This window comes from Meleagris gallopavo, chromosome 6, assembly GCF_000146605.3.
Source record: "Meleagris gallopavo isolate NT-WF06-2002-E0010 breed Aviagen turkey brand Nicholas breeding stock chromosome 6, Turkey_5.1, whole genome shotgun sequence".
Lineage (NCBI taxonomy): Eukaryota > Metazoa > Chordata > Aves > Galliformes > Phasianidae > Meleagris > Meleagris gallopavo.
The window spans coordinates 45,171,088-45,196,597 of record NC_015016.2 but is presented as its reverse complement, the minus strand read 5'-3'; the positions used below and the strand labels follow the sequence as shown (position 1 = coordinate 45,196,597).

At 40.2% G+C, this 25,510-nt stretch overlaps 1 protein-coding gene across 6 annotated transcripts in view; it reads right to left on the bottom strand.

Annotated features, from left to right (window-relative positions):
* Window positions 1-25,510, bottom strand: part of ELMO1 (engulfment and cell motility 1) — a 291,509-nt gene that overhangs the window by 52,423 nt on the left and 213,576 nt on the right. Inside the window, exon 1 of one of the 6 annotated variants that reach the window (XM_010713030.3) lies at window positions 25,254-25,468. The exons of 4 other annotated variants lie outside the window; for them this stretch is intronic. Coding sequence is in view for 1 of the 2 variants with exons in the window: in XM_019616663.2 (XP_019472208.1) it covers window positions 1,600-1,641 (42 nt within the window). In the remaining variant the exon portion in view is untranslated. Of the gene's footprint in view, window positions 1-1,599; window positions 1,667-25,253; window positions 25,469-25,510 lie in introns of those variants that run through there. One more of the 6 variants, XM_019616663.2, reaches the window with a different exon arrangement.

The window sequence follows — 25,510 nt, the reverse complement described above, 5'->3', positions numbered from 1 at the left end:
TAATTATTTATCTGAAAGAGCAACTTTCCAGTTTGTAAGAACGGCTTCATTACTGTATTGAAACCCATGCCATGTTATCACTATGGACTGGAAAGAGGTGGTAGATGGTGCTTGCACTTCAGCAACCTCCCAGAAGCATTTAGAGTCTGATACAATTGCTTCCAGTAATCCTCACTAAACTATGGAAAATGACGGCATCCCATTTTCCAGTTGTTCCTTCCTGCTCCTCAGCAAGATGAAACAACCACCCCAAAAATTAATCTGTCAGCTTGGAGATTTAAATAAAAGCTACCATATTCTGCAGAGAACAGAAAGCATCCTTGCTTTATTAAAGGGCATAAGCAAACCACTAAGAACAGATGATCTAGAACCCAGAGAAGTATGTTTCTGCAAGAATGACTCAGGCAGTAATCATCACGACATGCTCATAAATATAGCACAGAGAAGCATTAATTCAAATTGACTTCTCACCTCATAAAGTCACCATAAAGAGCAAGCCATGTGTCAGGGAGTCTGTGTAGTCTGCTACTAATCTCCTATGCCAACTCTTGTTGGGCAAGTTTTTCATGTTCTCAGTCATTATAAGAAAGCTTTCTTCTAATCTTAGATGTGGTCTGCTAACTCTCCACAGCCTGGAAGTGACAGATCCTGCATGGTTAACTTTTAGGATATGTAGGCCGTTAATCTAATTTTTGTTATCTATTTTTCCTCAAGAATATGACAGCAGCGATTCACACTATGAATTACTGTGGGAGACAACAGCCTCTGATATCTCAAGTTAATTATTGAATAAACCTACGTTTGTCTTCCAGATTAATCACAGATGCTGTTGGTGACAACATGATAACATCAGGTGAGTCTGGAGTTTAGGATACTTAAGCATAAACAAATATTCTTGTTTCCAAGAGTACAAATCTATAGAGAGAAAGCACACAAAATACATCATTCATTCTTTTTTTTTTAATTTTTAATTTTTGTTTTTTTGTTTTTGTTTTGTTTCCCTGAAAATCACTAGCAGGATATCCAGTTAAAAGGAGTTAGGTTTCAAGTGTTTATAGGACTCCCAAAATCTGCCTGTGGCTGCCAGCTGCCATCACGGGAGGATGGATAAAATTCTACCTTACGTTTACCAAGTTTGAGCAAATGTTGTGGATTTTCTACAGAGATGGACATGAATGACACCAGACACCAACATTCTGGCACCTGGTTAGCTCCCACAATGACTACAAAGAGTGCTCCACTTCCCACCTCCTGAGATGCTCAGTCAGGGGTCTTGGAAAGAGACGCATCCTCTGCAACAGAAGTAGCTTTCATAGAACACAACCAAACCTTGAAAACTCAGAATCAAAGCAGAGAATGCTGGCATACTATATAAATTTCCTCATTTTATAAAAACACTGTACATAAGCACTCACTAAAAAGCAACTGCAAAAAGACATTATAAAATAACATGATTCTGTACATGAAGCATTCTGAAAAAATACAAATGTTTTCAATACAATCTTTGGATCGTATCCCAAGAGTAGTCTTACCCTGGGATACATTATTTCAAACAAATCCATGCCCCTTGGTGATTGAAATTTCCTCTCCCTTGTTTACCTGTAGACTGAATGGTTGGTACCATACTCCTGAAGAAGACATACAGTGAGTAGGTTTCAGAGTAGACAGTGGAACCACTTAACTGAATCAGCAAGAAAATATACCAACTAAATAATTAATTTGGCACAGGTGTGTTAACAGGCTTTATCCCAACCCAGTTTTCATTGGTTGTAATGAGCTTTTGTTAAGTAATTAATTCCATGTTCATCTGTTTCTTTCCAGGCATGAAAGTTATGAAAATTCACAGCATAGAAAAATGGGTCACAGGGAACAGATGTCAAGTGCCAATGACCCCGTTCCCCAGCTCACTTTAAAATATAAAACCATGGCTGAGTTTACCACCAATGAAGAACATTCAGCCTCCTCTAGGACACCTTAGCTTCCTCAAACCATTTTCATTTAAATGCCTGAGTCCACTTATAAAAACATACCTTTGGGTAGGTGTAGAAATCCTGTCAATGTTGAAGCTTTCTTTAGTATTACAACCTACTCCACAAGTTTACATTTTTAGCTTTTAGCACCTGACAGGTTTCCATCTGCTGAATTTCTATTGCCTCTTTAACATTTCATTTTTTATAATTATTTTTCAAATCAGGATGACCAATCTTCAATAGTACGTTTGTACAAATATTCAGTCAGCTCATGGTACTTGTGATTATCCACTTCAGGACACAATTTCTACTAAGCATTTAATTAAAAACTACACCTGAAAAATCAGGCTTCTGTCCAGAGGTTATTAAAAATATCCTGAAATCAACTGTTGTTAAAATTGCAATCATGAAATGCTTTTACAATTACTTTCTAAGGAGGGAGAAAGCAAAGTATGCATGTTTGTATGTGTAAGATGAGAGAATACTTAAAACTCGTGCCACGAAAACCCTAAACACCTTACTTGCTCATCCTTCACAAAAATCATATGCCCTGATAAATTGAAGTACATCAATTCATAGAGAAACATGAGGAACCACACTGTGAGGCGCATTCAAAATAAAACAAATATAACAGTTTCTATTATAAACCAGTTTCCATTACAGCACTCTCACTGTTCTGGGCAAAAGTAATTTAAATGGACGAAGCAGAACTGGAAACAGTACTGGAATTATTATTTGAAGTCAAATAATGTAACCTGCCTGTTGGCTTTAGCCATGAATTTGTTATTTAAGCTTTGAATAAAAATACAAATGTGTATTTTTTTTCTTCAGAAACATTACGAAAGGTTACTTCCATCCAGGTCTCCTTCAGCCTTCAAGTAGTTACCATAAATATCAGCATATCCTTATGAAAATCCCACACACCTTTGCACTGAGATCCCAACCATGCCAAATTCAATTTAGAAAACAAGGAATAGTGTTTTTACCATTTCCTTTTTTCCAAAAGGTTGCATTGAAAGACCACCTCTACAGCCCTCGTATACGAGGTCCACTGGCTGCAGCAGGAATAAATGTAGGACAAAGCTGGGCACCATTCACCTGGCTTCTCAAGGGCACTGGTAGATGAGAATCAAGTGAATTGGCTTACACTTAACTTAAAGCTTCACCTCTGTGAAATCCTGGTGCTGGTTGCTAAAGCTCTCTGGACCTGGTTGTTAAAGCTCTCTGGACAAAGGAATCTGAAAGACTTCTCCCCATGCCTCAGAAAGAGTACGATCAAGAGATAATGTGCAGCCAGAGAACACTTATCACAGCCACCTATCCTGCAGGGGTGGTTGAAATCAGCAGGTTTTTAAGGATGTCCTAGAAATTCTTATATTAGCACCTCAATGCCTTGACAAAGGGTGTACAAAAACAAAAGGAAAAAGAAAAGCTGAAAGAAATGTCCGACTATCTGATAATCTCTGTATACTGTAGCACAAGGAAAAAGTCTTTGTGACTTATGCACAGCTATATCACTTACTGTCCAAAAAGGTTTGGAAATGCTATACTTAAAACTGAAAGAAAAAAATCAAGCTGCACGTTTTCCTATGAGCAAAGGGAAAAAGGTTTTCTGACATCTGATTGATGACTTAGATTTTTTTCCACTTATGCTAAAATTCTTATTAGTCACCTCTCAGCCATATTTCTATTAAATAACCACTCCCCAAACACTATATTGCCCTCCCAGTATTTATTTCCCACCGCCTTTCCGACTGTTTTCAGTCTTTAGCTGAGGTTCTCCAGCAGAACAAAATCCTCACTGAAAGCCTTCAAATATAATATGCAGGATCCAGGATGGAAAAATAAGTAGAGCTGGTGAACATATGTACCAAACCCATGACACATAAATTCAAGCAAAGGTGAACTTAAATGAACAAATGCAAGCTGATCTATATGGAACAGTTGCTGCATCCTTCAGGGGCTGCCTTTACGCTATGGGATGTTGCCCTCTGGACTCCACATGGAAAAAGGAAGGCTACTAAAAATTCAATGACAAGGCTGGTGTGTTTGTGGCAGTTTGTAAATTTGTTGAAAAAGTGACCTTTTAGTTCAGTTTCCCAGAAGTGTGAACGTTTTTTATACCACTGGTATATGTTTCAATTCAGAGTAGGTTGTAGCCAGTATGTATTCTAGAAATAATAAAACCTCAGACCTTGGTTTGGACAGCAGTTCGAGAATAGACTGCCAAAGGACATCGAGACTTAGTAAATTGCTATTTACTCCTCCAGAGGAACTCCCTCTTGCTACATTTTTTCAATTGTGAGTCACTATTGACATTAGATTTCAAATAATAGACTAAGACTATCACATCAGTTTGAATACTAAAAATCCTCAATTTTTTTTTCTTTTTCTTGCATGTTTTTCTTATAGTGCCTAAGACCTACTGGGTAACAAATTGCTACCAAAGAATCAGAAGTAATTCATTTGTTTCAATTTAGAATAGGTCCTCAAAAAAACTGCTTAGCATGTCAGTAACTTTCAAGGGGAAAATATGCAATTTTGACAGCAATATCGATGATGTAAACTATGCCCGAGGTTAGATTCTCCTATTGAACAGAGAAGCCCATTAGTATTAGCAGAGGCTACAAACATGCTCTTCCCTCAGCACATCAATGCAGCACTGCCATCAGGGAAAGAAAGGGCAATCCTACGTTTTTATGTGCGCTTCTTGGAGGTTAAGGCCTTCAGAACACTAACAGGCCAAAGACTCGTGCATACAGACTTAGACTGACTTTCTGGAGCATCTGGAGAAAGCCAGCTTATAAAGACTACTTGTTAACACCACTCAGATTTGATAAAAGCACCTTTCAAAACAGATACTGACTGCAGGGTGCAACTTCTACCTATGTCATTTTGTCCATGAGCATCTACCATGTAAAAAAAAAAAGAAATAAATAATTTTTTTTTTCTATTCTTTTGACTCCAGATTTGCTCTTTAATCATTTCCTAGTAATTTCGTATATGCCTTAAGTAAATGATATTTAAGGTCCCTTCCAACTCAAGCATTCTATTACACACTATGTAATAGAAAAACTCTAGTTACTTTTCCTCTGGATTTTATTAGTATTTAATTGAAGATAGTTATCTCAGTATTTTCCTTTGATATAAAATGCCCAAAAAATATTCCAAAAAGAGGTCAACCCATACTAATGTTTCTGTCATTTGTTATTCAGATATAGGGCAAGAGCACGCCACCCATCATAAATGTAGGTCACAGACTCATCACCACACATGCTAACAAAACAAACCAGTTTAATACAGTTTAATCTTCTTTCCTTAAAAAAGAAAAGCAAATCAAACAAACAAACCCACGACCACGAACAACTAAGGGATGAGTCAATCTGGGATTTAAACCTGCACAGCTAAGTAATTCATTATGCACTATTCTGGAAGCATGGTATATAGTTCAGGGAAGAAACTGAATGATAAATAATGGGACTCAGCAGTAACCAGGATGGGTATTGTTCATCTTGGAGTGAAGCAAAGAGATGTGTTTTCTCCTTGTTGATCACATGTAGAAGTCTGCAGTACTGGAAAACAATCTGGTGCAGAAATGTGAACCCCCATAAAAGCTTTGTCCAGACACTACAAATAATGAACATACAGTAAATATTATTTACGGATTAGAAAGTGCATGTGAAAAATGTTTCTATAATTAAATTCTAAAGAGACATATGCTTCCTTATCCTCCTTCGTGATGAACGAGTTAGTATCAAAAATACAAACAGGCGTTTTTTAAGCTCCAACCAGGCAAAAGCTCATCTTTTATTTCTGCTATTGTAGCGCCCATGGCAACATATTTACTGACACTGAGGCAGATTAGTGATTAAACTAGGAAAACATTCACTTGCTGTAATGCGTGACATACTTTGACAGAGAGATAAAAAATCATTGTCCCAGGAAAACACTATGGAGGATGTATGGGTCTCTCACTAATGTATATTCATGTACACTACTGTGCAGACAGGCAGTCTCAGCACACACTACAGTTTAAATGTCCATTCATGCAATATGCTTACTTTTGCCATCAATGGATAACATCTGTATTTTTTCAGATGGCAATGCAGAAATTCCTTTTAGTTGTGCAGGTTTTCACTTAAAGTTAATCACACTGAAAACTAGTCACTTTTCCCTCTTTTACTTTTTTTATTATCTCACAATCGTAAATCAGGAGCAGTTTCATTGCTTGCCAAAGGAACACATTGCAGAAAAAACAATGGCATTTATTTGAAGGGCAATAACTGTTGTGAACTAGAGTAGGCACATATATCTTAGGTAGGCTTTTAAGATTCCTTAGGTGAATACATCCAGTGTAGGGGATCACTTTCTACCTCTAAAGTTTATTTACTGCTTGTGTAACATTTCAGAGGCTTTATCACCTTACTGTTGAAATCCCAAATGACCTGACACAGCTCTTACGATAAGCTGCATCCAACGCTGATGGCTCTGTGTTGTTGACTAACATCTATTCGAAAACCCAGACATCTCCTCTTAAAAATAAAAATAGGCCTTGGAGAAGTCTGTAATTATCCTTGAATATCCCTAGACAGGCACGTGCCTAGTCCATGTAAACAGTCCACATCACCAGCCATGGAGTTATTACAGTTCAGCTGAAGCATTGTCTGGGAATACTTTGGTGCTGCTTTCTCTAACTCTTTCCTCTCTTCCTACAGGTCAGGTTTAAGAAAAGACTGCAATAACTGACGATGAGAATGTCATGAACCATACTTGGAATGAGAGAGCGAGGATGCAATAGCTCACAGGTCAGCAACCCTCTCAGCAGGACACAGCAGTGACAGCCGACATCACACTGCATTTTATTCCTACAGGATGCCTTTTTGCTCTCCTCTGAGAGACACAAATTGGTATTTTATTCCTCTGCTGCATCTGTGACATGAGAAAGGAGATTCCAAAACAGAGTGGACTCTGATTTCAGGAAAATCTTGAGACATAAGTATTTTAAACAACGTATTTCTACACTGTATACATCTTTATAAATATATACGATGTAGAAATCTATATTTATACATTATATATGCAGGAAAATCTAACAAAATGCTTGCAATCTCTCCAGCTGCAGTATAGTCTATCTGGCCTTAAAATATTTAGCACACCACACTCAGTTCCTTTTGTACTTTGCACACCTCATCAATGCATCGAGGCATGAAAGATGAAGCAGCTCTATGCTCAGCAAGCTCTGGAGAAGCAAACAGGGATGGTAGCAGGGATTTAGTGGGTTGTGTGGTTCAGCTGCAAACAGGATGGGTAATAGTATGTCCTAGCTTCTTGAGTTGTCCTTGCGTTTGTGAATTTACTGCCCTACAGCTCAGGAGTTCAGATGCTTTCTGCTCATTTTAGCAAGGCACATTTTCAGTATGTGAAAAGAACAGCTTTGTATTCAACAACGTAACTTCTCCTACAAGATATACACCAGCTTCCTTAACATTTAAAATGCCTAAAAATAAACTAAGGCAACAGAAATTCTGTCTTTCCAGCAATGCCTAGCATTTAGCTCCTTCAATCTATTAACATTCTGCAACTAAGAAGTCTTTTGACAATTTTTACCTGTTTAAACTATATTGAAATATATTGAATATGGAAAATACTTATTATACAGAGTAATGATTATTATCCCCAACAATCCCAAGATATTTGCATGGCCCCACAGACTCTCACTCAGCCTCAGCACTTTCAGGAGGGATGACAGTCAGCCCCATCTAAATTTATGTTCACAAACTGAACAAATGAATTGAGAAAAAATTTCTTAACTGTTTATTTCAACTAGGTCAGATCTTTACTTCTTGGTCAGTGCCACGTTAGCCATGCCAGCTATTTGTTAAAAGATGAGACCAGAGGAAAGTGCCCAAAGCTACCACACAACATAAAACAACAGAAAGCTGTATCCAGTTGTTCTGGGCAAAATCCTTGATGCAGATCTAGCTATAATGACAGAAGAACTTGATTATCTTGGTTGACTGTGCAATTACACAGAGATTACATAGAAAAACAGCAGAAAATGCCCCCAGAAGGCACATGCTGTGTCCACTGCAGGAGATGCATAGTTCTGCTAACTGACAAGCCTTTAGAGTGAACCTGCACCACAGGCAAACATTTTGAGGGAAGCGAATTATGAAATCTGAGGCAGTCTTTTAAAATGCAAATCCCGACACTATGACTGTAAATGAACACTTTTTCCTAATGAGACAGTGATAGTGCTCATTGACTGACGTCCAAAAATCATAATCCTGAGATTTAGGCTGCCCTCTGAAGGGTCACTCAAGCCAAAAAGCAGATGGTGGCTATTTTAAGTATTTATCTATCGGACTGCCATTTGTTTGTAAGTCTTCTCCAGATGTTAGGAATTTTTGGCAGAACCTATGTCTGCATGTAAGGCCCCCTGAAAGATAACCATCAGGTTGTACGCCTCAATTTTGGCTCTTCCTCCTCAATGTATAAGCTCTTTATCGCTCCTTTGCAAGCTCCCCTCACCCTCCCTTCAAGTCCACTACACTCTCCTGAATTTCTGCAGACCGCTCCTGTAAGCTGTATGAAATTACCTGACATAGACTTAGCAAGAGAGAGAGAGAGAGGTTCTTGCTGGCTTTTGGAAGTGTGGATACACACACAGTTTTTTCTAGAGTTACTCTCTACCCTTGTTCATTTGTTCTTACTTGCTTTGGCAGGTTTTTCTTTCAAATTATTTCTTCTGGGCTCTTAATCTTCATCACCACTTGCTAAAGAAAAATGGTGAACAAGGCACGCAGCTCTCAGCGGGAGCTGGAGCAGCACTCTGAACGAGGAGAACAGCAAAGCTGACAGCTGTGCTTTTCTGCACTGAGCACAGTGGGTAAATCAATACCCCAGCAGCCCCGCTGCCATCTGTGGAGTTTCTGGAGCAGACAGGTTATTTATAGAAACTTGTTTGCACAAAGCCAATATTTACCTGTCGGCGCTGTCAAAATTTGCAATCCATCTTTGCTGTTACCCTGCTGCTTTTCATGTCAATAGTGGAATTTTCCAAAAGAAAATACTGTAACGTTTTCCCCCCTAAATGTTCCCTTCCAGCAAGGGTCGGTTACAGTAATTGTTGCAGCAGGAATGCATCTGGTTTCCACAGGGCCTTGGGGATTCTCCAGAATGCAGGGAAGCTAAAGGGATGTCAGCCCTGAAGAGCCTATTTCTCTGCCCTGTTCCAGCAGCAGCATGCCATTTCCTTGCCAATGCCAAGCTGAGATTTTACATTACTAGAAGCAACCTTCCCAGCCCCCAAACAACAAGGTTTCCTTCCTGAAAGTTTGGCTGCTGCTGCTACTGTTGTAAACATAGCCATTATTTTCAAACAGAGGAGAATTTCTCAAGCAAAATTAAAAATGAACTAAAATTTTACAGCCAAGTCCTGGGAATGAAATGTTTGAGTGGCCTCAAGCCCAACTCCTTGTAGGTGAGAAGGAGGAACCAACCCCTGGTTTCTGCTCCAGTTTTTCCATCACGGCTAGGACAGCACATGGCAGCAGGACCGGCTTCTGCTGGTGTTTGGGTGGCTAAGCAGAGGCTGTCATTCTCTTCTTACAGATCTTGTGATGGTCAGTATTATAAAAATAAGTTTTTTCTGTAATCAGAGCGAAAATTCTATTGAACTTGCCATTTCAACTAATGCAAGAGGGTAACTGGTGCAGTACATCAGAGTGGTTCAGGGTTCAAACTCAGCTCCTGAGAGTGCTCTGGGTACAAATCTAAAGGAGTCTCACCTGCCAGTGGATTAGCACTCTGCCATACAATCTGAAGGCAATCTACATATCCTGCCAGCTCACAAGTCAGGGCTGGACAAAGCACTGCAGAGCTTAGAGCACGAGCAATGGGAGCATTTTTCAATAGATCCTATGAAGAACAAGGATTAAATTACTCTGTCAAATGAAGAACGCATTACATTATCTTGCACCAGTGTAAGCAAGACATCAGTTAAATCACCAGTCTGAGGCATCATCTAAATGATGAGGGGAGCAGGTGAATGAGAACACTGAACAGCAGCAGAAAGTCTTTAAACTTCTTTTGTTCATTTCAGTATTAATTACCATGTCCTATGACTTAAAAAGCTTCCTAACCAAGGACTAGGATGCAGACTAAAGCCAGAAAACAGAACATGGAAATTTCTCACTCTTGCTTTCTCCACTGAGACTCACAAAAAGGATCCTTTTTATATACTGTGGTTTCAGATGGTTTCTGAATATTGTTTAAAGAGCATGTCAAAGCCACAACAAAGTAATTCCTCCTCTTAGATAAGGTCTACAAACTCCCCCCAGGGTAAGTATGAGAGAGCCTGCAGGAAGACTGCTTGTTAGACAAATGGAGCCACAGATGTGACTTTTATCTCCTATGCTAAGTGGGGATGTTATATACAAGGCAGAGATGCCCAGTTGTGGAAAGTAACATTTTGAACAGAGACATTCCTCCAAAGCAAAAGGCTTATAGATGTCAATTTTTAATTTATTTGTTGAGAATTTTCTGTTCTTGTCTCCTTGCACTAGGAGTCGATTTTTATTCTTTTCAACTGATAACGAAAATGTGGAGGGCTGATAATGCTCAAGACCTCACAAGACCAAACTACTGGTATTAAAGGATCTTGTCATAAGTGGAGCATGGAGCATTTCCACAACTGTGCAATTCTTGTCCTTGGCACTTATACCAAGAGAATGCTACAGGACCTCCACTTCTTCTGCACTCAGAGCAACCCACACCCAGTGCAGTGCTTTTCATTGTATTTCATTCCATTCCATTTGCAATATCAATGCTTCTATTGCAGGATCTGGTTTAGCCATCACTTTGCTATTGCTCCATGTTGATCAGATAAATGTTTGTCGTGCCAGAAATCAAACAAAGCTCCAAGCTTTCTCTTGTGAAACCATGCCTCATTTGTTAAACTTTGACAGCAGTAAGAATACTCCTTAAGAGAAACTCATGCCAATAGTAATGAGAAAAGACAGCTTGAAATTAAGTACTGGGCCAGGAATTCTGTTTAAATATAGGCTAAGTATTACCAATTTCCAGTACTTTAGTAAAGCCAAGTCTAAAAACTTAGCAAGGATCATATTAGGAATACTATCTAAAGGCTATTTTCTCATTTAAGATACTAAAAAACAAAGGAAGTAGGCCAGTCCTTTAAATTATGCACTGTGTGCTGACGTTTGGGATGCACTGATCTAACTGCTGACTGCCACAGACGCCTTTGTATGATCTTGGATACATCACTTAATCCTTCCATGCTTTCCTTCTCTCAAGTACTAAAGATTGGGAACTGCTACATCTAAGTGAGTGAATGGGAAAAGGCACACTCAGCTTAAATCACAGCCACATTGAGCTGGGAAAGCAACACGTAGTACTGTAACTGAGTATGTTGGGGATTTTCCTTCTACCTCATCAGGAACTTCATTCAAAAATGTAATTCTCAGAGGTGACACTACTTCATTTAAGAAATGAAATATATCTCAGGACACTGAAATCTGTCCTCTTGATCTATACCATGGCACATTATATAGGCTACTCAGTTTTCTATGCAGATCTGCGTGGCTTAAAGGGCACTGAGAAATGTTGCATGCAAGAAGACATAGAGAACAGAAGTAGAGTGATCTCCTCTGCTCTAATGTCTACTACTGAGTTGCAGGGATGGGATCTGGATGACTTGAGTGATCCTTTCAGTAAGATGTTCATTAATCTTTTTTTTTTCCTGAGCCTGATTTAAAGGGGAAAAAAAAAAAAGAAGAGAAAAAAAATACTCTGATTGCAGCCTTCAGCATATTTATGTGATTAGGGTAATGAGAAAGAGACAATTTTATAAAGCAGTTTGGATATTCTTTCATTTCTTCATTCAAATTTCAGAAAGCAGCTGGTTCCAGCCTCCCAGCTGGCATAGAGGGGACTCCTTGCTATAAGTGCTCAGCTTAATCTGGGGTCTTCTCAGTCAGACACAGCTGAAGTAGTGGCATGATTATAGGCCTTGTTCAAGTGTCGTAATACAAGATGATTTATATTAATCAGCATTCTCTAAAATCAGTGCAAAACAAATGCAACACAACTAAAGACCTTGAAAAAAGACTTTCTGAGCCAACCACTGCTCCCTCAGAATATGCCCTCTAGACAAATGGTAGCCAAGTAACCCAACAGCTACAGTGGCAAAGGACCAGCACACAGCCTGACCATCACAAACATCACTGGGATATGGTCAGGACATCCTATAAATTCCTTTTAATTTTCACTCGTTGGTTATGACCTTATGGAAAACTTCCCTTTTGCAAATTTCAGTAGCCTGATATGTGCTACCAACTCTGAAGAGTTTCAAGTTGTCAGAGGCCGTGCAATGTCATCCATGACAAAATAAGGTGAAAGAGCCAAAAGCTTTTGTGCTCTGATTGCTGTCATAAGGGTAACTTCTCTCTCTCAGTGGTTTGTGACTTCTGATGCTCTGCAGCGAAGCACCATCTCTGCTTGGTTGCTCTGTGGCACCTAGGTATCTGCGCACTGGCAGGACAGAAGAGAGGATGCAAAGATAAAAGACAAGCGAGGTAGAATAGTATGCCAGGGAGAAAAGAAAGGAGAAACGAGAGAGGAAGGTCACTGCAGGCAAAATAATCAGAAGAACGAGGCAACTTTGGACCAAAATGCAGCCAGTCTCTCACACTGAATAAAACTTATATTATGGGCATCAAACTGGTACTATTTGTGGATAGTGATGTATTTAAATGTTGAGGAAAAAAAGCACCTGTTTTAAAACCTTCTAAAAATCTAGCCTGTAGGAACTGGAGCAGACCTTTCAGCTTAGCCACCCTAGAGCAAATCCCGGATGACCACATGGTCAAATGCCTTGCTTTCACCTCCAACAAACTGAACTCTCCCTCAGTGGTGAACTGCAAGCGATACCTATGGTTCCAGAATCATAAACTGTGAGCACCAGAACAGCCTGCTGGAATCCAAAGTCCCTTTACATCTTAAAGGTTGCCCACACAGGCTCTACCAGAACATGCACATTTTAGCTCACAAATATGATCTGGATCGTGCAGTTCCCCTGTTAGCTGCGTTTTCCACTGTGTCTCTGCACAGGCATGGATAGGCTGCAAGTTGCTGGGCACTGGAACCTTCTTTATTCTGTGCAGGAGAGCACATCAGCCTGGGGAATGGAGAAAGTGTTTTTAATTAATGCAATATAAACAAAACTGCCTGAAAACAGAATGAAGAACAGAGGCTCAGCCTTCTGTAGGTCAAACCCAAGGGCTACATTGGTACCCTGGGGGAACTTCATTATCCTCAGCTGAGCTGCACAAGGGATTAATTTAACCCTCAGAAAAGGGTCAAGAGAAACTGGGAAAGGAACAGAACAACTCATTAATAAGAGCTAGAAGGATACATTTTCATAGAGTTTGGTCAAATTCCTCCCTTCAGTTGCTGCTTTTAGTGCATGTGGCACATATAGTAACACCACTATTTCTACTCTTCTCTCTCTGCTCTTGTCAAAGCCTGTTTCTTCTATTGTGTATTCTCAAATGACTTTTAGTTTAAATCATTTATTGTCACAAAACCCATAAAATACAGCTAAGTACTCTGAGGCTTTTTCACCTACTTGAATTTTTTTCTTTTGCTTTCTTTTAATAAAGTCTTAAAAATGTGAAATGTGTCTGCAAGCTGGAGGTTTTTTTCTTCTTTTTTATTTTTTTCTTCATGAAGCTGCTTTCTGTTTTATAGCTAATTGTTTCAGCTGTAGGCTGCAAGTAGTGTTCGTACTCCAGAAAGATAAAGCTGTCAGGTTCTAAATGTGATTGAGGTGTAAAAATGTGCAGGAGCCCATTATTGCATCAGTTGCCACCATTAGGATAGGAAAAGAAAAAAGAGGGTGAAAGGGCAAAGTATGAACAGAAACACTGCAGGACTCAGCATTTTTTTATCCTCAGGGACATGTTTTTGAGGCCTTTCTTTTACATTTCCAATTTCTTCCTTGAAGATGATCGTTATTTGGCCAACACAATGAAGATGCTACATCTTTTATTCATTTTGATTAAATAAAGCATCCCGATATAGCCGGAAACACAGAAAATGTAAATGATACAGGAATCACTCAAATACCTTTTCCAATACCAGCATTTGTAGGAAAAGAAGGTGGAAAAGGTCTCTTTAATAGCCATCTTGTTGAAGGTGATCTATCTACTGCCACCAAAACAGCTGACACAGACTGTGCTTGCTTGCTCTCTATTTCAAGTGTTGCTCCATTCTTCTTTCCTCAAAGAGGCAATCTGCAAGTTTCTGAGAAAGGATGTGTGCAAGGGGAAGACACTTTGGCTCTGGTCACAGTGCAGGGCCACCCCAATCATGTAACAATGAAGCAGCCCATGGCCATGAGCCACCATGGTTCGTTCACCAAGCAGGCATCAGTGACCTAGTCTAAACCTTAACAATGCCCAGATATTGCCTATCATGTATTTTCACACATGCTGTGATGTACAACTGTTCACATTTCAGCTCTTTCAGACCCTAAGTTTGACTGCTCCGATGCTGACAAATTTAAGTTGTAAGGAAAAATGGCCCTCATTTGAACCCAGTGGTTTAGAAACAAGTTTAAATGAGCATCAGGAACAATTTCAGAGTTCGTGTATTTGCAGTGGTTATTTTTGCCTCTCCACAATGCCTCTTTTGTTGAAGAAAATTTCACATCTCTTTTAAGCAACCAGAATGTCAATGCTTTAATTATAAAAGAGCCCTTGGCTAATATAACGAGTTTACATCGGTAAATTGGGTTTATGCTTTATTTCAGGCCATTTGCAGGGAAATCCTAGCCCCAGAGACACAAGTTTATTTTTTCTTTGTCTGAGCTATTTCACCGAATCTTCATTATATTTTGTATCTGCAACATCCCACTCTGTCAGGATAGCATTATTGCTCATGCATGTCCCAGACAGAAAGCCATGGAGGCAAGAGTGAAGTTCTCCTCCTTGGTTTTTGGAGGGACAAAAAGTCTGTGGTAGGTGGATGAACTGAAGAGACTGCATCAGCCTGACTTAGTCAACAACAACACCATGAGACAGTGCTTTCTCCCCTGCTGTTTCTCAGAGATAGCATGCCTGCCAAATATAAAGAATACCTTCTTGTTCAAGGTTGGGCTTGGTTTTCCATTCTGGACATGGCATGAATGTTCTCCCTTCACAACACAGACTGCCAGCCACAACAAATCTTGGCTCGCAGTTCTGCCTTTCCCACTGTTAACTCTTCTTTGCCCTCAAACACTGCAAGGACTTGTACTTTTCTTTCCTCTCTTGGCTTTTGCTTATTTTTGTTATTTTCCAGCCATACCTCTGCTTTGGCAATGCACACAGTGATTCTGACTTCACATTGCCAGAGCCTTAGAGACAAACCTCCAGTAGTTTTCCTGATTTCAAATAAGTGTAATAAAGATCTCAGGAAAAGGTGAGCTTTGTGGCCAATTATATACCCTATATGTAAATTCAGTAAACACTTACTAGGTAGCTACCTGTCTAATCAGTATCGTGTGCATTTCTGCAGATTACTCCTATGATCTGTCCAGAAGGTACATTCTGACAGAAGATCAATTTGGGCAATCTCAAATTTACCATGTCTCTCTAATAGTAACCTGGAGCAATCTGAATGCCCACTGATGTCAGTGAAAAGCTACTGGCTAACATCTGTGAACAGCTATGATTTCAATCCAATATCCTCAATTGCTGAAAACAAGACCATGAGTTATACAGCATATCCAGGTATTCATGCTTCTAAATTCCTTTATCTTAGGAACAGATTTCTAAAATCTGTTGGATACAGAGGAAAGCTTTTACATGATGCTAACTGAAATTTCACTATAGGTGAGATTCCTAAGTAGGGATAATTTTCATAATTACTACGGTAAGGCCATCATCAAAAGATGCAAAAGAGGAAGAATGATATCCAAGCACTACATTGAAACCAACGACTAAACCAGCCAAACTCATTTAAAAGAAAATCCAACAACACTTAGCTGTCGATCAGATTAAGCTACTTTCTATTTAAAGGCCAGTGAGGCTCTTGATGAGACCAACACCACCAGCTGCAGGGGGTTTGGATTATCATGCTTAGGAATCAGTGGTTACGGATCCTGAATTATCACAGGATTAAGAGCAGAGCAGACAGAATTTCACTCAAGTGCTCAAATGCTGCTGTCAAACACACACAGTTTAATCTTTCTCTCACTCAGCTCTGAAAATACACACAAAACAGTAGAAATCTGCTCTTTTTCTTCCTTTCTGAGCTAATATCAGGGACCTTTTTTAGGTAAAAAATTTTCAGAGCCCAACTCCTCCTCAAGACTGATAGCAGCAGGAAAATAACTTGATTGGTGGGTAACATCTTTAGGCTGTTGTACATCCCTGTTTCACTCATACATTTGTCAGTACAGTGTATTAATTTAGCTACATTATTTTGAAGAAGCCTTTTGAATCTGCTTAGAATACCAGGAAGAACAGAAATAACCTGGCAATACAAGAGATTTGCATGTTCACATTTCCAGTGATCAGATCATGAACTGCATCAGTAAGAAGTTTTGAAGGACTAGAAAAGAAACCAGAAGTATTACTAGACTGTATATTATATCTGCACACACAAAACATATCATTCCTCCTCTTACACCAGCAGCATCAACCATCCTGGTTATCCTCTCCCACTTCATAAAACAAAGCTGCATTTTCCAATAATTTCTAATTGGATTCTTGCACACATACATCGTATAAATAATAATAATCTTCTGCCCCTAAATCCAAGGGACTCAGTTTTCAAAGAAACCTCATATAATTTTCAAAGTGGCTCAAATCATGCTTGGGTAGCACTTACATATTGGAACAATCCCACTGAACTGCATAAAATGGCTCCTGTGAGTAGTTCTGCTTAGCGCAGTAGAGAACTAGAGAATTTATTATTAAGCAGTCTGTTCCTAGATACGAATTAAATGCATTTGGTTAAATTACCTCCTCTTTTTCTCTCATTCTCCTTCGCACTCAACTGAAGAAACAGAAAAAAAAACGAAAGAGCAACACACATAACTAAGATATTTATCATGCATATAATAAAGCATGGTCTCCTTTCCGTCTATTGCAGCTAGAATTAAAGAGTTGAGTATTCACATCAGGGCTTGACTATCAACCTGTTATCATATAAAGTGCTTACATCTTTCTGCTGAGTCAATGTGGCTTAGAAATAGCATTCTATAAAAAAAAGAAATAATCCTACAGCCTTAAGGTTTTCGGGGTTAGCATGGTTTATTTATAGGCATCAATGAAAAGGAGAAAATCTTACTCTGTTATACTACTGTTCACTGCAGGTAAAAGGAGCTTGGAGGTTTTCAACAAAACCTATGCCTTGACAAAACTGAAATTATCAACAGGGGACAATTGCAAGGCAGCAAGATAAATCAGTGCTATTACAGAATGACTTGGAATGATGAAACAACTTGACTGACTGTGCTGCTGGACTGCACCAGCCAACTACAAGTACCTTTATTTCTTCCTTTCTTCCCGCATCCTGACAGCAAAGAAAAGAACAAGCTTTTATGCCTGGTGGAACAAACATTTTTCTTTATATATTGGTAATCAAAATTGTTTCTTGTTTTGCAACTGGCTCACACAGAGCTTTCTGACATCTTTCACTCTCCTTAGGAGGACGTGTCTTTTGACTTACTGAATGGTACAACTTGGCCACTTCATTCCACAGGAAAGGTGAGCCTTTGATTCTGGGGTGCAAACCTAGGATCACTGAAACTGGTGGGAGCTGCAACACTTGTTTCAATGCAGCCAACGTCCCATCTCCTGCATTGGTGTTTCTTTTTAGCAGCTCTTGAATTTGCATCCCAAGCAAAAAGTTCCTGTAAGCAGTGAATAATAAGCAGTGAGGCAACTGGATTTGCAAAGGATTACTGCTGTGCTCTGAACCACAGGTCATACACACCCTACTGTATTCACCCCTCACAGGTGGGCCTTGTAGCACTGGCTGCAGCCAGATACAGATGCTCCAAACTGGCTGAGGTGTCAGAGATGCATGTCTGCCTCATTAGGTTATGTGGCTTCTAGTGCTAATGACACAGAAGCATGGATGGGGACAGCATGTCAAGGGCAGGATCCAAAGCGATCTGAATTCAGACCCAGGTGTCTGCCTGTGCAGGAGATGGTGATGAAATGTGCACATTTCTTTACAATCACAAGAACTGTACACCATGATTATCTTTTGGCTGCCCACTACTGCAAACTGGGATTTTGGTGCAGTAAAGGCTCTAAATCATAGCCCAGCAAACTTCTTGAACAAGCAGCAACTGAGGTCAGGTGTTTTAAGTTTAAAATCATATAATTAGCTGTGCGGCTTTCCTATATTTTTCACATGACAAATCAGTCATATATCTCTTTGACTTAAGTTCCTTTCAATTACTGATACTCAGTAACACACAGCAGGGTTAGAAAGGTGACTATCTCCTTGTTGGTTGCCAGCAAAGTGCTTTACGATCCAAAAAAAACCTCATGCACATCCAGCAATTGTTTGTCTTACCAAATGAATGACAAATGCTGGCGCACAGATCTACGCATGAAACGCTTGATCTTTACTCCGTTAAATAAATTCTTGGTTGGAAGTTTCCATTTATATTGTAACTGTATTAAAAATTCAAAATCATGACATTCACTGGGCTAGAACTTTTGGCTGTGAAAACTGTTATTGGGATTGGTGCAAAGTTCAGCCTGGAGTGGGAGTCCATGACTTATGAACGATGGAAATTCTGCATGCGAAAGTGGGTTGATTTATAATTTAATGCATGAACAAGCAAAACTTATTTTGTTTGAGATTCACTCGTACTTTTTCTGTAGTATTAGAAAATAGAATACATCCATATGTGACTGAAAATAGGACATCATACATTTTAAACATAACCTCCAAAATGTTTTGCAGTTGTTTGGTATGGGTTGGTAATTTGAGCAAGGGATTTAAGAAAGTAAGTCATGAAGTGAGAAAGCAGGAATTTATCCCTGAAACAACTGTGACTGTTGCCTATTTACTTTATGCACCACAGCAGCGAGAGGTGTAAAAACAAGAGCTTCCAAGTGCATCCTATATCTCTTTGCAGCTGTAACTGTTTCAAAATATAATCCTGAGAGCCTGAATGTAGGCAGTGTAGAGCCTTTCTCAGAAAAGCTCCTCTTTCTGCAAGCTGAGCAGAGCTTTCATCATCCCCGGAGTGAACTCTATCCTACACAAGATGAGTACGGGGAAAAGGAGAGGAGAAGCCCCCTTGTGAAGGCACAGAGGGAGACAAGATAGAAGACTGGTAACCTATAGTTCTTCCCATCCTGTGGCTAATGCCTGAGACAGATTTTAGCCCCTTGTGTTGAAGACAAGGAACGTGACTTAGTTTTCTTACAGATCAAGCCACAATGTTCCCCAGCATTGTGGTGAATTATCAGATGAAGGGGTGATAGCTTTGCTGGGGTGACAAGAACTGGGACTTGCTCCTCTTTTAGGGGGTTCAGGGCACTGGCTTCATCATGTTCTGGCATATCCTATCTAGCTAAAAGCCAAGGGCTCCTGTAGTACTGAGGCACAGGCACACCAGCAAAATGCACACCTTGACTCCCCTGTGCCTTACGTCCATGATCTACATGGAGGAGAGATGGGCTCTGCAAAGCCCCTCTGCTGTTTTCACACGTCAGCATGAAACACAGATGAACAGAGCTGCACTTCTACCGATGAAGATCTCTAATAGGACAGTCAAGGCAGTCCTTCAGATCCCCAGGCTTCCCTTCCTGGGGCTGGGATAAATCTATGACAGTCTACACATTCGTCAGAGAAGGAAACAGAGAAAGATATCACACCTTGAGGAGAGATTCCAAAGGAAGCATAAAACAACACCATCCCTTACAGTGGAATCCATTGGACACCAAGGCAGAAAATCCACCCTGAAATTAGAACCTTAGTAACTTTCACAGAAAAGTGAGCTATATTTGCGTAGATCTGGAAAATCTATAATTGTTTATGTTTTCAAGTCTGTTTAATTACCTAGGTGAGACTAACAAATAAAGAAATGTTCTGCTGCTTCCGAGAAAAGGAGCTGCAGCTTATCTTGAAAGCACTCTCATCATTTCTGAGATTCGTGGGTGCATGCCTTTTATAAATGTGAAATCATTCAAACCTTTTCACCATTTCCCCCACTTTTTTTTAAATATCCATTTCATTCTCACAGGTGTCGGAATAAAGTGACGGCTTTGATCTTAGTGGAGATAACCATATGTGGGTAGATACCTTTTCTTGAAATGCAAACTGGGAGTGGATCAAGAGGTCAAGCCAGAAGGCTACTTGAAAATCTAGTTTAAAAGAGAATCCCTTTGTGTGGCTTCTAATATGCCTTCAGATGTGTATCTTGAAATACCCATCTGTGAAAGCTGCTCTCCATATAACTGTGTTCCAAGTCTTAAGAAAACTGATGTTCAAAGTGAAGGGAAGACTAAAAGAGTTGGGTTTGTAGCTATGGAACAAGCACTTTCATTGCCACATCAAAAGCACTGATAAAAGCAGTCCACCAACTCAGGATAAGAGTGTAGTATTTGATGTATTAATTTGACAGCATGCTAGCATTAATATGAAGATCTCCTTTTTCACCCCATTACAAGACTGATTTTGTGCATTACAGAGGAGTTTAAAACATCCAAAACAGCTAATCAAAGTTCTAGTTTATATGAAGGTCACACTTCTCCCCTGGGGCCCGACTTTCTCATCATTTTTTTCAACCATTAAATGCTTAAGTAGAGAAACCTGCCAGAATTTGTTGTGAAGCCCACAAAAAAGAGATCTATGTTCTGCAGACTTTTCAAAATGCTATAATTTTTTTTTTCCAATACATATGGGCTCTGCAAGCTAATGGAAATAAGGGTGGGTAACTCAATTCACGTTTTCATTTTCAGAGTGAATGTCATGATCCCTGCTATACTGGAACAGAATTTCATTTGGGTAGGGATGTGGATGATACTACTAGGAAGAGATAGTTATGGATGCCAAAACACTGTCCAGTTACATGATCTGCACAATTGAGTCTCCCTAACACAAAACCAATCTCTCTTCTCATCTTGCCTCTATTCTGAGACATGTCCCTAAGAGTGGCTTGTAGTTCCTAATGATGGAGAGTGGAGAACTGCTTATTAAGCAGCGAAAGAACACAGGGCAGAGCAAGAGTGTGCCTGCTCACACTAAAGCAGGTGAGGACCTATTAGATGCTCTAATAGGTAAAAATTTCTGCTTTTGCCCTGTTCCCACCATTCCCAAGGAGCAGCAGCTGGAACAGGATGTTAATTTGTTCTAGCAATTCAGGCTCTCTACAAGACATTGAGTCAAAATGTGAAAGGAAATCTATAGTTTTTTTAGAGACAGAATAAATGAGCACCATAAAATAAGCATGCTGGAATGGGAGCAGATATGCTCCCAGGGGCTGTGCTGGGCAACACTCTAATTGCAAACAATAACATACATGAAGTAGAGACACATGATCCCTCTTTACAAGACAAGTCACTGAAATGCTGCCAAAAATCTTTCTGTGTGCCACTTAGTGCTTCAAGACAATAGGAGAATAATGACAGGTCTGTAAAATCTGCTGCAATTGACAGTTTCCATTGTTCTGAAAACTTTTTGTGACGCACAGGAGTTTTCAGATTAGAATGGCACGATGTTGAACAAAATAGGTGTCAAGCAAATCAATGCGCTTTTCACGATTCAGTTGTTTTTGTTTTATGCTGTTCCACTTTTATTCTGTGCTTGGCAGTGCTCTGTTGTGTGCACGTGACATTTGAGATGAAGAGTGCATGTATGGAATAGGAAGAGAAAGCTTTCCGCGACTTGGCATGTGGTTCTATGTATGCCATGTCTTGTATGGAATAACTAACAAAACAAAAATAAGAAACGTTTCATTTGAGCTGTTAGCCTCATTCGATTTATCAGAGTGCACAACTCCTCTGGATCTACAAACATCCAGAAAGAAGAGTATTTGGTTTGTGGGGTGCATAAAAATTACTCGAATAACTGGATGAAAATAAAAATACAGCTGAAGTAAAACTGATGAGTGGCGGCTCTTGCATCTACTTACCTAGAACAAGCGTGATCACGATGTTTCTACTGAAGCAGAAGGAAGGTTAAGATCCAGGGAAATAGTGAAATATTCCAGTTCAGTATCTCTGAACACATGGAAAGTGAAGAGCCATCCAAGGCCCTACTTCCTGTACTGAAATGTCTGTACTGCCCGTTTCCAGTACAGACAAACATAAGGGAATGAGGCTCTGTGAGCAGATGAAGGACAACGCGTTAAGTTGAAAGCACAATGAAATGAGTCAGAAGATGGGGAATACCCATTCAGCTCAAGTTTTCAACATTATTATTGCTGAGGCAAAGGGAGAGGAGAAATAATCTGCTGCCTTTGCAAAAATCTTGCTCTTCCAAGAAAAATTTAAGCGTAAGACTGAAGATCAGATCAATGCCTGGTGGCTTTTAGTGTAAGTCAAGGGAAGAATGCCAACTTGGTCTGGCACCAAGCATTTTAGAAGACATATGAGCCTGTCGAACCAAGTGTTTTCCAATGCAACCAATTAAAGCTATCTCAAGATAGCATTTTTCAGCTTCTGCATCCTCCCAACTGCTGCCAGCATGCCACAGCTCTCACTGAAGCCTACTCACTCCTCTGTTACTGCTGGAACTCTCATAGCCTGGGAATCTGAAATGCTTCCCCCACATAGATCATCCCCAAGCACTAGTGACAAGCAACTGTTCTCTACACCATAAGGTCAAAAAATCTAATGCAAATGTGGCTTTGACTGCAGCACAATTTTTTCTACCTCTGGCACTATAATGTGGTTTGAAGCCAGCAGACAGACTGACATAATGCACTATCCAGAGCTTAACAGTCGTAGGCTGCCTCTATCCTGCCCCATCATCCTCCTTTTATCAGCTAAGGCACAGGGATAGACAAGTAAACAAATCCCTTCAAACAAGGTTATGGGAGATACAGGGACTCTCAGCAGTCACAGAGTATTTGCTTAGTGACAGCGACTAAACGTAAGAGGTTTGTATTGTTTGAACTATATCCCTGGAGCATTAACAAGAACAAAGACATCATGTTAGAGATGCAGTTACCTCAAAAGACAATGTTCTCCTAGGCTCCCACATTATCAATCAGAAAACAAAGCAGAACGTAGTAGGTTTAGAAATAAAAACCCAGAAAAGTGCAATGGAGCTTCCTTTTGATGCCTACCAAATGGCCAGGCTGGAGCCAAAGACAAGCCATGCCCAGATGAGCAGAGTCCAAGCTTCCCTTCATCTTTTTATGCCTAAATTAAAACATCCCCCTCTACGATGTGAAGTGGGCACATCTCTTTACCTAGACTGCTGTATGTGATGAGATTTTCATCCAGATCATTGCTGAATAAATACAAGTAAATGATACAGGTCCCAGAGGAAGGTGACGTAGCAGCTAAATAACTATTCCAAAAAAATTAATTTCGGGCACTTCATTGCTCAACAAAAATAAGTTTTGCAGGAGGAGCCAATAGTTCTCTCTTTTACACATTAGGAAAATAACATTGTTTTGAAGCTTAGTGCCACAGGATAGCTGGGGCAATCATTTCAATAAAAGGTGACCCAAATATCCCTGGGAAATACAGGGCGAGTGACTTGCATCTATGTCTTCAGAAAAGCCAATAATTCAAACTTAACGAAGGGCTCCCCTGCTTTAGTAGTACCATCAGGTTTAACACTCAAAACTACACAGAGGAGCTTACTATACCCTTCCACAGCAGACACTCCCACTGAATGATGCATTGCTTTCTACAGTCTTTATTTTTCTAATTTATTTGAATCAAACAGTTCTTGGAAAACACAAACAGTTCCTTTCAGCGTCAACAGCTGAGGTGATGTTGATTCCTTCAGCAGAAAGAATAAGCTCCACAGACGCAACTTGCAAGGCAGCATCTCAATAGCGATTCTGATCAGTTAAGCTCTATCCAAAAAAAATCACACTCTCAGTGTGAGATTTCCAGGCAGCAATGCCACTTTCCAGCAGCTCCCAGCACTGGGAAAAGAAACGTTGTGTTTATTTCTAAAATGAACACAACACACACACAAAAAAGGATCCCTAAAAGGCAGTCAGTTTCACATGACTTGTGCATTTAGTTTGGTTAATATAAAATTCCTGATACCCAAGGCTAGAGCACAGAGTAAAAATACAGAAACTTTTTTATACATCTTTTGTTCCTGTATGTCCTCTCTCCTATGTGTTTTCCCAAACCTGATAAGATGACTACAGCCTCTGAGAGGGCTAAGCAATCATCCCCCAGCCCCAAATCTGCAAAGCTCTTCATCTAATGGCAAATACCTGATAAAAGACAAACAGTGCTGAGCCACACTCATAGTTGGTGTAACTCAAGTAACCCCAGAGGGCTACAGAAGGACAGATTTGCACCTGCCTTCCAACCTACTTCTAAATACACTGTCTCCACTGTATAAAAGCAAAAGCAGAATCCCAGCAGGCAGAGGAATAAACTTCTAACACATGCCCTACAATGGTGGACAAGGAAACACTCCACACCCACCATGGACTCACACGTTTTCATCAGCAATCGAGAAAGCTTTGGAATTACATGCCTTTCTAAAAGCCTCCTCCAAAAGAGAAATTAATTTGGAAAAAAAAACAACCAACAAAATAAAACAACAGAGGGCAGGAAAAGCAACAATTCTCCGTGCTAAGAACAGCAGTGAATGATGAACAACTCATGTTTCCTTGGCTGAGGGTCTGCAGTAGTGCTTTACAAATCCTTGCACCAGTGCACCTGCTATCAGCGTACAGACGCTGGCGACTACACACAGGCAGCTAGGAGTTGCGTGCAGGGAGCATTCCCTTCCATGTGGCTCACTCTCTTCAAGCACAGAGGTCCTGAAATGCCTCAGAGCACACACAGTATCTTCTCCCAGACACATCTTAATTAGGCTGAGCAGCCACCCAAGGCAAAGCAAGCAGCTGACGAGTTTGTTCGGTGCCTGGACCTGTTAATAAGAACACATCTCACCACCTGTGAGACAAAATCAAGAAAATCTTCATGCTATTTGCAGCTACGGTGAATTTGCTTTCGCCACTCCTTGACTGACAACACCATTTACAGAGCCACGCTCAGGCTGAAGCAGAACAACAAAGTGCACAGCTGTACTTACAGAGATCCCGTAGCTCCATCCTTCCTGATGACATATCGCCTCCCACACCAGCGCAAGCAAATGACTTAATGCTGCTGTTTGGGGATGGCACGGTGCGCACGAGTGGCAGACGGTCCCCGCTGAGGCTCTCCGATGGTCCCCGTCCCTTGTGCTGCCATGTGAGAGGGGCCCCCGCACACCGTTGCCTGGTCCCAGTGCCGCCCAGCTTTGCTTATGGTGTGGTGCTGCCGGCCAGGCAGGCTCCCATTGGCACGGCG